General features: G+C 42.3%; 1 protein-coding gene across 1 annotated transcript in view; it reads left to right on the plus strand.

Moving 5' to 3' along the window:
• LOC128652022 (short-chain dehydrogenase/reductase family 9C member 7-like) overlaps positions 1-6,172 on the plus strand; it is a 59,228-nt gene extending 53,056 nt beyond the window's left edge. The window contains exon 4 of the mRNA XM_053704976.1: positions 5,985-6,172. Within this exon, the coding sequence (XP_053560951.1) occupies positions 5,985-6,171 (187 nt within the window). The 3' untranslated portion in view covers position 6,172. The remainder of the gene's footprint in view (positions 1-5,984) is intronic.
• The last annotated feature ends 7,572 nt before the right edge of the window (positions 6,173-13,744 follow it).

Below are 13,744 nucleotides of genomic sequence, written 5' to 3' on the forward strand. Positions count from 1 at the left end.
CTATGTGATATATACAAAAAAGTCTACAGACACCTAGTGGATATAAGGCAGCTCTCTGTCGTAGGATAATCAGGATTCTGGTAATGCAAACAATCTGGAAGAAGATAAGAACACAGAGGCACCAAATGGCCTAGTACCACCAAGACCAAAAATGATACAAATATAGCAAGTGGCTACTCACTTGCAAATAGCACCCGATGGTGCTAATAAGGCAGGCTGGCACTTCCCAGTTGTTCAGCTAACTGTACACAGGCAAACAGCTGCAGAGGCCAAGCGAATCCCAAAAGGCCACCAGTGTTTTCCTATAAAGGGATAAATAAGGGAACCACCATAGCCCAGCACAGTTTTACTGAGTGTAGTGTAATGTTATAAGTCACACTTACATCATCCAAAGCACCTCCAGGTGCAATCTAAACGAGCCGCAGCTTCTCAGCTGCCCAGCAGACTGATCTCCGATAAAAAACAGGTTACAATAAAGTCCAAAAAAGCAGCAAGTTTATATATAAAACAACATTCCAATTTACTTCTATTATCTAATTTGCTTCATTCTTTAGATATCCTTTGTTGAAGAAATAGGAATGCACATGGGTAAGCCAATTACACAAGGCATCTATTTGCAGCCACCAATCAGCAGCTACTGAGCCTATTTAGATATGATTTTCAACAAATTATGTGAAGAGAATGAAGCAAATTAGATAATAGAAACAAATTGGAAAGTTGATTAAAATGGCGTGCTCTTTCTCAATCATGAAAGAAAAAATTTGGGTTTCATGTCTCTAAGAATTGTGCTTGTTCTACCCCCTCGAGGTATTCAGGAGTACCTACTACATATGTAAAATGAAATGTATTAGACTCTGCAACATTTTACATGCTAATCACTAAGATAAGAGTACAAACGTATTTTCCTCTGTCCATTACTAGTCACAGAAAAAGACCATGCGCATGAATACCTCCAGTAATTTCAAGGGGTTAATTGTGCAAATTGATTGTAAAATATTTATTTTCTATACAAACCTATTACAATGGAGTGCTTAATGGCTGCTGTGCTGTATACTGTTTAAATGAAAACCACAACTTTATATTTTATGTTGCTTTAAGCTTCACAAGCATTCTATTGCAAGTAATGAACACAATAAATGTATTGATTTTGTAGAACTAATGGAATTTAATAACCTTTTAATATAAATATTTATAAAAAATGCATGTGCTCTGGTAAAAAATTGTTACTTTCTTTGTACATACTGTATATTGTTCAGCACTATTATAATTGTTGCACACACAAAAAAAACACACATGCACATATATTTAAATTGTGTGTATGTGTGTCTTAAGTTACAAGACATATACAAGCACTTACCAAATCTTGTTGTACACACCTACACAACATTTCCATAATTCATCCCTTCCTTACTCAAAACACTACAAAAATACTAATTCATTCCCTCATTTTGTCACGCATTGACTATTGTAATCTATTTCAAAATTCCAAAACACAGCCTCTCCTCTTTCCAATCTATAAGGAAGGCTTCAGCTAGACTCATCCACCTAAGTCGCCGATCTACATCAGCTGCTCTGCTCTGCCAGTCTCTACACTGGCTCCCCATTGTCAGGGTTTTTTTCCCTTTTGTGTTTGCCATGTGCTGCTGGCAGCCATTTTACTCACCTCTCTTCCTGACTATGGTGCATTGTGGGGGATGCTGCTCAATTCCTGCACTTCCTTTTATGGCCAGACTGGTGTGCATCATCCATGTGAGACAGGATGCAGTCTCAGAATTGTGATGTCATCATTTATTATTTAAAGGGCCTCTGTTCAGTATGCTTTGCCTTTGCGTTGTCTCAGACCTGTTTGTGAGAGTTCCTGTGTAGTACCTGGCTGCCTGACCTCCTTCCTGGTTCCTGATCCCTGGCTTGTTCCTGACTCTGCTGTTTTCCTTGTTCCTGATTCCGGCTCGTCTGACTATTCGCTTTGGCTCCTGACTCGGCTTGTCTGACTACCAGCTCTGGTTTTGATTCCTGGCTTGTTATTTGACTTGTGGACTTTTTATTATTTTTTGCTATTAATAAAGGTGTGATTATTTGTGCACTTCTTCGGTTTCTCAATTGCCAGAGGAGTACCAAGAGTTCCTAGACGTGTTTGACAAGGTGCGTGTCGGTACGTTGCCTCCTCACCGGTCTTATGATTGTGCCATAGACCTGCAACCCAGAGCCATTCCTCCTCGTGGCCGGGTGTATCCTCTGTCTGTTGCAGAGAATTGTGCTATGGAGGAGTATGTTGCCCATGCTCTATCGCGGGGGATCATCCACAAATCCTGCTCTCCTGCAGGGGCTGGCTTCTTCTTTGTGAAGAAAAAGGGTGGCGAGTTAAGACCATGTATTGATTATAGGGGTCTTAATCGTCTTACCATTAAGAATGCTTACCCTATTCCACTCATTACGGAACTCTTTGACCACCTCAAGGGAGCTACGGTCTTTACTAAACTTGATATGAGAGGAGCGTACAATCTCGTTAGGTTTAAGGAGGGCCACGAATGGAAAACAGCATTTAACACCAGGAGTGGGCATTATGAGTATCTTGTAATGCCCTTTGGCCTATGAAATGCTCCTGCTGTTTTTCAGGAATTTATTAATGATGTCCTACGAGATATGTTGCAACAGTGTATTGTTGTGTACTTAGACGACATCCTCATACACTCACCCACACTTGAGGCTCATCGTTCTGATGTTACACGGGTTCTTCAGAGACTACATGATAACGACCTGTTTTGTAAACTTGAGAAATGTGAGTTCCATCAGACTCAAGTAACCTTCCTAGGTTATGTTATCTCTGTTGCAGGGTTCTCCATAGATCCTGACAAGTTATCTGCAGTTCTGCAGTGGCCTCGCCCAGTTGGTCTTCTGTCTATTCAACATTTTTTGAGGTTCGCCAATTACTGTAGAAAGTTTATTAAAAACTTTTCTTCCTTGGTCAAACCTATCACAGACATGAGCCGTAAAGAGAATGATCCACCTACTGCCATTAAGGCCTTTGCTGCCGCTCCAGTTCTGGCTCACCTAACCCTGTCCCGCCTTTCGTTCTTGAGGTCGATGTGTCCTACGCCTGACAGTTCCTTGCATCCATGTGGTTTCTTCTCTAAGAAATTGTCTCCAGTGGAGTGCAATTATGAAATTGGCGACAGGGAATTACTGGCCATAATTTTGGCACTTAAGGAATGGAGGCATCTTCTCGAGGGTACTAGCGGGCCAGTGCTCATTCTTACTGACCACAAGAATTTAATTTATCTATCTAAAGCAAAGCGTTTGTCGCCCCGACAGGCCAGATGGGCGCTATTTTTGTCTCGGTTTAATTATGTGGTCTCCTACCTGCCTGCTAGTAAGAATGTTAGGGCTGATGCCCTCTCTCGACAATTTTTGGCTCTGTCCAAGGAGGAGTCTGTACCTACTCCTGTTATACCTCCTGACCATATTTTGGCTACCATACGTACTAATTTGACTTCTCCCTTGGGGGAGGAGATCCTGTCTACACAAACCAATGCACCTCCTGAGAAACCTAGTGGTAAGTGTTTTGTTCCTGAGAATCTTCAAACTAAACTTTTGCACACTTACCACTGTCCTAAAGCTGCAGGTCACCCAGGCAAGAACCAAATGATTTGGTCTGTCACTCGACAATTCTGGTGGCCAGGTCTTCGTTCTGATGTTGCTGCGTATGTTGCTTCCTGCTCAGTTTGTGCACAGAATAAGACTCCTCGACGTCTTCCTGTGGGTCTTCTTCAACCTATTGCTAATGGTGAGCATCCTTGGACACATCTTTCCATGGACTTCATTGTCGAGCTCCCTGTTTCCAATGGCAATACTGTTATCCTTATGGTGGTTGACCGTTTTTCTAAAATGTCACATTGCATTCCCTTGATGAAGCTGCCTACCGCTCAGGAGCTTGCTTAAATTTTTGCCCGGGAGGTCTTCCATTTACATGGGTTACCCAAGGAGATAGTGTCGGACCGGGGTAGCCAGTTTGTCTCCAGATTTTGGCGTTCCTTTTGTGCTCAAATGGGGATCCAGCTTTCTTTCTTCACGGCATATCACCCTCAATCCAATGGGGCTGCGGAACGGTATAATCAAGCTCTGGAACAGTTCCTCCGTTGCTATATCTCAGATCACCACAATAATTGGTCTGAACTGTTACGTTGGGCAGAGTTTGCTCGTAATAGTGCTATTAATGCTTCCTCCAAGATATCCCCGTTCATGGCGAATTATGGGTTTCAACCATCCTTGTTGCCCGATTCATTCATGTCTCAGGGTATTCCGGCTTTGGAGGAGCATCTCCAGCAACTCCGTTCCACCTGGGTGCAGATTCAGGATTGCCTTCATCGTTCTATGCAGCGGCAAAAGTTCCAGGCTGATCGTAGGCGTCTGCCCGCACCTTCCTACCAGGTTGGTGAGAGAGTTTGGCTGTCCTCCCGCAACTTGAACCTTTGTGTGCCTTCCAATAAATTAGCTCCCTGTTATGTTGGTCCTTTTTGAATACTCAGACGGGTTAATCCTGTGGCCTACGCTCTTGACCTTCCTCCTGCTATGCGCATCTCCAATGTTTTTCATGTCTCCCTCTTGAAGCCATTGGTTTGTAATCGGTTTACCACTGTGTTGCCTCGTCCCAATCCTATCTTTGTTGAAAACCATGAGGAGTATGAGGTCAGCAGCATTATTGATTCTCGTATGTCCAGGGGCCATGTACAGTATTTGGTTCACTGGAGAGGCTACGGTCTGGAGTAGCAATCTTGGGTTCCCTCCTCTGATGTTCATGCTCCCACCCTCCTCCGTGCCTTCCATGCCCGTTTCCCCAATAAGCCTTTTGTCCTCCCATGGGGGAAGGGTTTTGAGGGGAGGGTACTGTCAGGGTTTTTTTCCCTGTTGTGTTTGCCATGTGCTGCTGGCAGCCATTTTACTCACCTCTCTTCCTGACTATGGTGCATTGTGGGGGATGCTGCTCAATTCCTGCACTTCCTTTTATGGCCAGACTGGTGTGCATCATCCATGTGAGACAGGAAGCAGTCTCAGAATTGTGATGTCATCACTTATTATTTAAAGGGCCTCTGCTGTTTTCCTTGTTCCTGATTCCAGCTCGTCTGACTATTCACTTTGGCTCCTGACTCGGCTCGTCTGGCTACCAGCTCTGGTTTTGATTCCTGTCTTGTTATTTGACTTGTGGACTTTTTATTATTTTTTGCTATTACTAAAGGTGTGATTATTTTTGCACTTCTCATCTCAGTCTGATTCCTGGCACCCTGACATACACTCCAGAATGCAATTAAAAGTATTAACCCTAACTCACAAAGCACTCAACAGCCTCACTTCCAACTATACTTCCTCTCTCATCTCCAAATATTCCCCGACTCGTCCTCTTCGATCAAACTCTGACCTACATCTCTCCACTGCTATTATCTCTAAGTCCAACTCCCACCTACAAGATTTCTCATGTGCTGCTCCTGTCCTCTGGAACTCTCTACCCTACTCCATAAGACTATCTCCAACCTTGTATGGCTTCAGAGGCTCTTTGAAAACCCACCTATTCTGTGAGGGTTACTATCTCTCCTCTGTTTTTCATCCTAGCCAAAATAATTATTGAACTGCCTTACTTACTGCTGTAACTAATGTGACAAGCTACCCCAAACCTTATGTCTCTGCATCTTCAACCTGTAGACTAAGATCTCCAGAGCCCTCTTCCTCCTGTACTCGATTTGTTTAGTTTGTGAAGTTTTGCATTTTATCACAAATCCTTGTCATTGTATAGCCCTATCTTTGTACCCAGCGCTATGGATTTTTGTGGTCCTATGCAAATAAATGATAATAATAAAAGTCACGCAAGCTGCCTTTTTATATAGTTTTTATTCATTTTTCATTCTTGATTTTAAGATGTTGTATAGTGTTAGATGATTTGTGAAGTCAATGCTATTAAAATTAAATATCTATTTTCATCTCCTACACTGCAGAAGAGAGATGCATGGCTTTGGGGTCAAAGTATCCATCATAGAACCAGGTGCTTTCAGAACTCAGATAATTGACTATGAATCTCATTTAAAGAACCTGAAGACGTTGTGGAATAAGCTACCTACTGAGACTAAGGAGAGCTATGGAGAGCAGTATTTCCACCAATGTGAGAGTATTTACTTATCCTAAGCAAGGGGGGTTGAGGTTGTTTTAGGAGGTAAATTAATACTAACAAAATGAAGAGATTGTTTTGGCTCTTAGTTATAGCATGTAGCTCAGGGAAAATATATTCATGCATAAAGTTGCCATCTTCAGTAAGGAAAACGAATGTAAAAATTTGCTCTTTCTTTAACTGAAAAGCAAATTCCCCTAAAATAAGAGGTTAACAATGCTCGAGAATAGCATTTCTTTCCAAATGGCTCCCCTCTCTCTTATGCCCTATATATTTCCTAATTTATCTACCCTAAGCAATACTTTTATATGCATTGCAATGTCAATAACCTGCTAGCTGATGATCATAATACTAATTTAATATCAATATATATACATTATATATATATATATATATATATATATACAAATATCAATTATATAGTTGGATGCAGAATAATGTGGTAACTAGATCTGATAAAAACACCAGCACTTTAAATTGTGTTACTTCATACAAAGTTGAAATACCAGATATAAAGCATTAATACTATATATAATATATGTTTTGTCTATTTATACTATATACTGTATGTTCTATCTATACTTAACTATTCTGCTCATATTTCTTATGTTTCTTATGTGAACTTATTTTCTATGATTGTATTTAGTATCAATTATTTAATTGATTAATTAAATTTATTATTTCACAGATGTAAAGAATATGCAACGTTCAATAAAGACTCCTAGTCCAAGGTTACACATAGTCACTGATTGCATGGAACACGCACTGACTGCTGTTTATCCGTGGACTCGCTACTCTCCTGGATGGCAATGCAAAATGATCTTCCTTCCCCTCTCTTACATACCCACTGCTATATCTGACTATATACTCTCTTTCAATCTACCCAAACCAGCTGCAAAGGCAAAATAACCATATTTTTAGTAGATTCCACAAATGTTGATAGTAAACAGTAAATTGAAACAACATACAGTCCACTGAAATATAGTAAAATGGACATGAAACCCAAAATGTTTTGTTACGGTACCAACTGTGTACCAAGGGTTAACCCCAGATGAACAATGTCCTGCATAGACAATCAGCAATTCACAACCCAGCCAGTTTCAGGTTTAAAACAGAATAACAACTTTATTTGAAGGCAGCACACAGATTTATACAGGTTTTTGACCCCCCCCCCTCAGATGGGGGTTGAAAGAATGTTGTACATTAGATAAAAGGGAGAAGCGCCCTTGACATGATACAATAGGATTATATTACTTAAACACTTCAACCACAAGACACTCTTGACTCTTCTTATCACTTTCTCTCTGGAGGTGATCAAACAATAGAATGCTAAGCATTAATTAGATTGTAGCTGGAGCCAGCCACTTGTGGTTAGAAAATAAAGTTAACACTTTCAGTCCTGACAGAAGGGTCTGTCACATAGCTCCCCCCTTGTGGAACACTCCGGCAGACCCGGCTTGACCCTTTTGCGGGTCAACCTGGGGATGACCGGACTAGGAGGTGGTAGGCATGTCAGTTTGCTGGGACAATCCATCTGTATTCCCGTTATGAGAGAGAATCCCTGTCTGTATAAATAAGGGTTCAACCTCTTCAGTGCCCCGACTAGGGCTAAACAGTCCTTCAAAATATCATCGGCTTCTTTACGTGGTTTTTGTACCTGCTCTTTATAGGTATCCACAATCCCTTCATACTGACATAGGGTGCCCTTGAGTTGCTGCACCTCCCTATGAGCCAGCGTCAGCTTCTCCTCCAGTGTCACTAAGTTTGTCCTTAATGTTTCATGTTCCACTCTCAAGCTGGTGTTTTCTGCAGTCTGTCGGTGCAGCTTGTCTAGCAGAGATTCCTGTTCTAAACGTGCTTTTTCCTCTGCACTCCTCTTCTCTCCCGCTAGCACTGTTACATGATTATTTAACGTGACCATTTCATCCTCTACGTGACTCTTCTCCTTCATCAGCGCATTGTAACGGGACTTCCACGTATCAATAGTGGATAGAGATTTACTGAGCTCAGCGTCCTGGGGCTTAGCAGCAGGGGGGTCAGTCTCTGCTGCACGGATCTGAGCACGGGTAGTCACAGGGTTAACATCAGCGGAACCCATGGGAGCATAGGCAGAAACAAGGGGGACCAAGGTATTTCCAAGGAGAACATCAGCTGGTAAATCCTTCATGACCCCCACATTCACAGGTCTAGCGCCCCCTCCCCAATCCAAATGCACCCTGGCAACAGGCAGGCGGAACACAGTGCCCCCTGCTACCCTCACAGCCACAGTGTCTCCTGTGTGCTGTTTCTCAGACACCAAGTTCTTTCGAAGCAAGGTCATGGTAGCACCAGTATCCCGTAGACCACTGACCTCCTTCCCATTCACTTTAACCAGTTGCCGGTTATTCCGGTGGGCAGCTTGCACAAGGTCTGCCTCATGTAGGATGCCCCAGCATTCTTGCGCCTCTACGTAGCGGGCCGCAGGCTGAGGGTTACGTGGGATTCCGCCGGCAGGTCTTCTCCAGGACTGTGCTTGGTTCGCTGCATTTAGGGGACACTCTGGTCTTTTGTGCCCTAGTTGCTTACATCCAAAGCACCGAATAGGTTGTGAGTAGCCCCGCGAATTGAACCGGGCTCTCTGAGGGTAGTTCGTGGCCAGAGGCCGTGTGGTATAGCGGTGCGCCGGGGGTTGGTAACTGGCAGCTGCTGGGGTGACTGGGGGTCTGTACTCCACTCTGGCAGGGGGCTTAGTGGTAGCAGTGTCCAGTTTGCGGGCATCCGTATACTCATCTGCCAGGCGAGCAGCTTCATGCAGGGTGGAGGGTTTACGGTCCCGAACCCACTCTCGAACTCCTGCGGGTAACTTGTCGAAGCAATGTTCCAACAGGAATAGCTGCAGCACCTCTTCCCCAGATACGGCTTGGCACCCCGCTATCCAGTGAGCTGCTGTGCGGTGCACCTTACATGCCCACTCAAGGTAGGAATCTCCAGCTAATTTAACAGTGTCTCTGAACCGTCTCCTGTATGCCTCCGGTGTAATTGCATACCTGGAGAGCAGAGCCTCTTTTACAGTATTATAATCCCAGACTTCCTCATCTGGAATGGCCCGAAAAGCCTCACTGGCCCGGCCGGATAATTTTCCGGATAATATCGTGACCCAGTCCTCTGCGGGTACCTTGTGTAGTGCACATTGCCTCTCAAAATCCGCAAGGTACCCATCAATCTCTCCTTCTGTTTCCAGGAAGTTTTTAAAAGCTGCAAAATTTACTTTTCTCTTTTCCACTGGGTTTGCTGCAGCGCCGCTTTGGCGAAGTAGGTTGGCCTCCACAGCTGCTATGACCCGGTCGATAATTTCCGCAGATGGGTTGGGGCCATAATGTGCCAGTCTTATTTTAACCGCCCGATCAAAGCTTGCTTCTGCGGGGGTTCTGTCTGCTATGCTGGGCCCATTGGTTCCTTCTGTCCCTGGTACTCTTTCCATCTTAGTCAGTATTGTAATAATCCCCCTCTTCCTGAGGTTACTGGCATGTGTAGTTGCTCTTCTGGGCGATAAGGTTCATTCCGTCGCTTGCCACCAATGTTACGGTACCAACTGTGTACCAAGGGTTAACCCCAGATGAACAATGTCCTGCATAGACAATCAGCAATTCACAACCCAGCCAGTTTCAGGTTTAAAACAGAATAACAACTTTATTTGAAGGCAGCACACAGATTTATACAGGTTTTTGACCCCCCCTCAGATGGGGGTTGAAAGAATGTTGTACATTAGATAAAAGGGAGAAGCGCCCTTGACATGATACAATAGGATTATATTACTTAAACACTTCAACCACAAGACACTCTTGACTCTTCTTATCACTTTCTCTCTGGAGGTGATCAAACAATAGAATGCTAAGCATTAATTAGATTGTAGCTGGAGCCAGCCACTTGTGGTTAGAAAATAAAGTTAACACTTTCAGTCCTGACAGAAGGGTCTGTCACATGCTTCTTTCCTGATTCAGATAGAGCATTCAAATTTAACCCCTTAATGACAGCCAAAATACCCTCTTGTTTTTACTCTCAGGGGTTAAATAGGGTGGCCTTGCTATTTCTGAATGCCTCAGGAAGTGTGGAATGCTGCAATAGTGCTATGACATGGCTCAAAACCCCTGAGGACACACAAAGGTAGATCTGTGTCATTAAGAGGTTAGTCAACTTTCCAATTTACTTCTATTATCAAATTTACTTCATTATCTTGGTATCCTTTATTGAAGGAGCAACAAAGCACTACTGGGAGCTAGCTTAACATGTGTGCTGAGCCAATGAGAAGTGGCATATAAATGCAGCCATAAATCAGCAGCTAGCTCTCAGTAGTACACTGCAGATCATGAGACTACGTAGGTATGCTTTTCAACAAAGGATACCAAGAGTACAAAACCAATTAAATAGTAGAAGTAAATTGGAAACTTGTTTAACCCCTTAAGGACCAAGGACATGCCAGGAACATCCTACAGAAAAACACCCTTAACGACCAAGGACGTTCCTGGCACGTCCTCTGGTCTTTCAAGCGGCGGAAGCGATCCTGATCGCTTCCAGATGCTTTTATGGTATTGCAGTGATGCCTCGATATTGAAAATTCCAAAAGATTTCCAGCCTCCAAATAATGAATAAAAAACCTTTATTTATATACGGTCCATAAAATAGAAACAACAGTTGTTTCTATTTTATGGACCCTGTATAAATAAAGGTTTTATTCATTATTTGGAGGCTGGAAATCATTTGGAATTTTCTATGATGTTGGGGTCTGGCTAACTCTTTATTCCGTGCCCCAGGACTTGGAGTGAGGTGCTGTCTTCCCCTGTGAATTGTTTGGAATTCCTCGATATTGAGGCATCCTGCAATACCAATTTTTTACAAACCTTTAGTGATGGTGCCGATTCATCATCATCATTGGTGGGTGAAAGCAATGGTTGGTGGGTGGCCTATTGCTACCTGGCATTCGGTTCCTCTATGTGCAATGTGCACGCAGGGTGCCGGGAGCATGTGGGGGGGGGTGAGCTGCGGGGGGCACGCGCACACGCAGCAACCACTGCCATCAATGAATGTGAATGGGAAGGAGGGAGAGGGAGGGAGGGGAAATAGCGACCATAGCAACTGGGAGAGGGAGGGGGGTTTTGAGGGAGGCTGCTACATTACAGAAAAATTCAATTTATTAAAAAAAAACAAAAAAAAAACTTTTTTTTGGAGCAAAATGGGTACTGGCAGACAGCTGCCAGTACACAAGATGGCGGCACATAGGTAGCGGGGGAGGGTTAGAGAGCTGTTTGGGGGAGAACAGGGAGGTTGGGGGCTTAGGGGGGGGGGTCCATCAGAACCACCTAAATATTATTTAAAAAAAAAAAAAAAAAAAAAAAAAGCCTTTTATTTTAGTACTGGCAGAATTGGACAATGACAATTGTGGGGTGGGGGAGGGAAGAGAGCTGTTTGAGAGGGATCAGGGGGTGTGATATGTCAGGTGGGAGGCTGATCTCTACACTAAAGCTGAAATTAACCCTGCAAGCTCCCTACAAGCTACCTAATTTTACCCCTTCACTGCTGGGCATAATACAACTGCTATTTCTGAACAAAGTGGATCCCAGAGAAGCATTTACAAGCATTTGTGCCATAATTGCACAAGCTGTTTGTTAATAATTTCAGTGAGAAACCTAAAGTTTGTGAAAAAGTTTGTGAAAAAGTGAACGATTTTTTTTATTTGATCGCATTTGGCGGTGAAATGGTGGCATGAAATATACCAAAAGTGGCCTAGATCAATATTTTGGGTTGTCTACTACACTACACTAAAGCTAAAATTAACCCTACAAGCTCCCTACAAGCTCCCTTATTTACCCCTTCTCTGCTGGGCATAATACACGTGTGGTGCGCCGCGGCATTTAGCGGCCTTCTAATTACCAAAAAGCAATGCCAAAGCCATATATGTCTGCTATTTCTGAACAAAGGGGATCCCAGAGAAGCACTTACAACCATTTGTGCCATAATTGCACAAGCTGTTTGTAAAAAATTTTTAGTGAGAAACCTAAAATTGTGAAAAATGTAACCATTTTTTTTATTTGATCGCATTTGGCGGTGAAATGGTGGCATGAAATATACCAAAATGGGCCTAGATAAATACTTGGGGGTGTCTACTACACTACACTTAAGCTAAAATTAACCCTACACGCTCCCTACAAGCTCCATAATTAACCCCTTCACTGATGGGCATAATACACGTTTCAGAATAGGGGGCGATAGTAAGCGCTGAATAGCTTAAAAGGCTGGAAACTAAATTCTGGCGAATAATTTATTCCATATACATTCAAATTAAAATCACAGATAAAATGTTAAAACACAATGTTCATATAGAAATACAGTAAAATTCTATTCATGGATCCATGAAATATTCCAGGAGTTTTGTACCTGGCTACTTTAGTTATACAAAACCTTGAATGTAGCTATCTCCAAAGTTCTTATGTGTGTTTGGGATAGATTAATAAGTCGGTTACCTGACTTAGGCGTTCTGGATATGGTTCTATTGTCAGTGGATGAAAAATGTGTGGACTGTGGTTCAGATCAGACCAATGTGATGTGTAACAATAAACAATATATCAACTTTCAAATAAACATTAAAATCTCAGCACATGATGGTGTAAAAGCATTCGTTCAAACTTCAATACAAAATTAAAAAAATAATACAATAATCAAAGGCGTGTGAGATCCGTTACCGGACCAAGTGGAGGAGGGGCTGTGAAAGAACGTGACGTTGATGTAAAAAGTAGGTGTTTAACCCCAGAGAAATGTGAATCCACACTAGCGCTAGTGAAAAAATTCAAAAAGAAAAAAATATCTAAAAAATATATATAAAAAATAAAAAAAATATAGAAAAATATATATATAGTTCAATGTAGATCAAACTTGGACAGATGAAAAAATGTGAGACAGATGAAAATAATGTGTATCTTCGAAAATAAATGAATAATCCCTTTGAAAAATAAAACAAAAATATCCGCAATCCAAAAGTGTAAAATTACTTAAAACAGATATAAATCTTGATGGGCAAAAGTCTTAATTGGCAGAAATTCTATATAGGTGCTCCAAAACACAGAGCCGTTTCAGCACCCTAGGTGCCAGATCCGGAGGTGGTAGTTACCAACTGGTAAGTGATATTGTTAGTGTCTATGATGGAAGTCCGTACAGTATATATAGAAATATTGTTCATAAAGTCAATATCACAAAAATATAAAAATATAAAAAGATGAAAAAGCCTGAAAGAGAAAAAGAAAAACAATAGTGCAACACTGTATATAAGGGACAATAGTGGTATAAGAATCAAGCTCACCAGTATGTCTGTCAATGCGTTTCGGCCACGATTTGGCCTTTCTCAAGACTATACTGAATTTGTGTGGACTGGGAGCTTATAAAGCCTAGATGTGGGATTGTTTGTGGGCGGTTTTGGCGCCAAATTTTGAGAGGGTAATCACCTTCCTGTTTGCCTCAAAGCATCTCTGGGAAATTTTGAGAGGGTAACCCCCTTCCTGTTTGCCTCAAAGCATCTCTGGGGAATGTACACATATTATCTTAGTCTAATTTTCATCATAG

The sequence above is a fragment of the Bombina bombina genome, chromosome 3 (genome assembly GCF_027579735.1).
Source record: "Bombina bombina isolate aBomBom1 chromosome 3, aBomBom1.pri, whole genome shotgun sequence".
Lineage (NCBI taxonomy): Eukaryota > Metazoa > Chordata > Amphibia > Anura > Bombinatoridae > Bombina > Bombina bombina.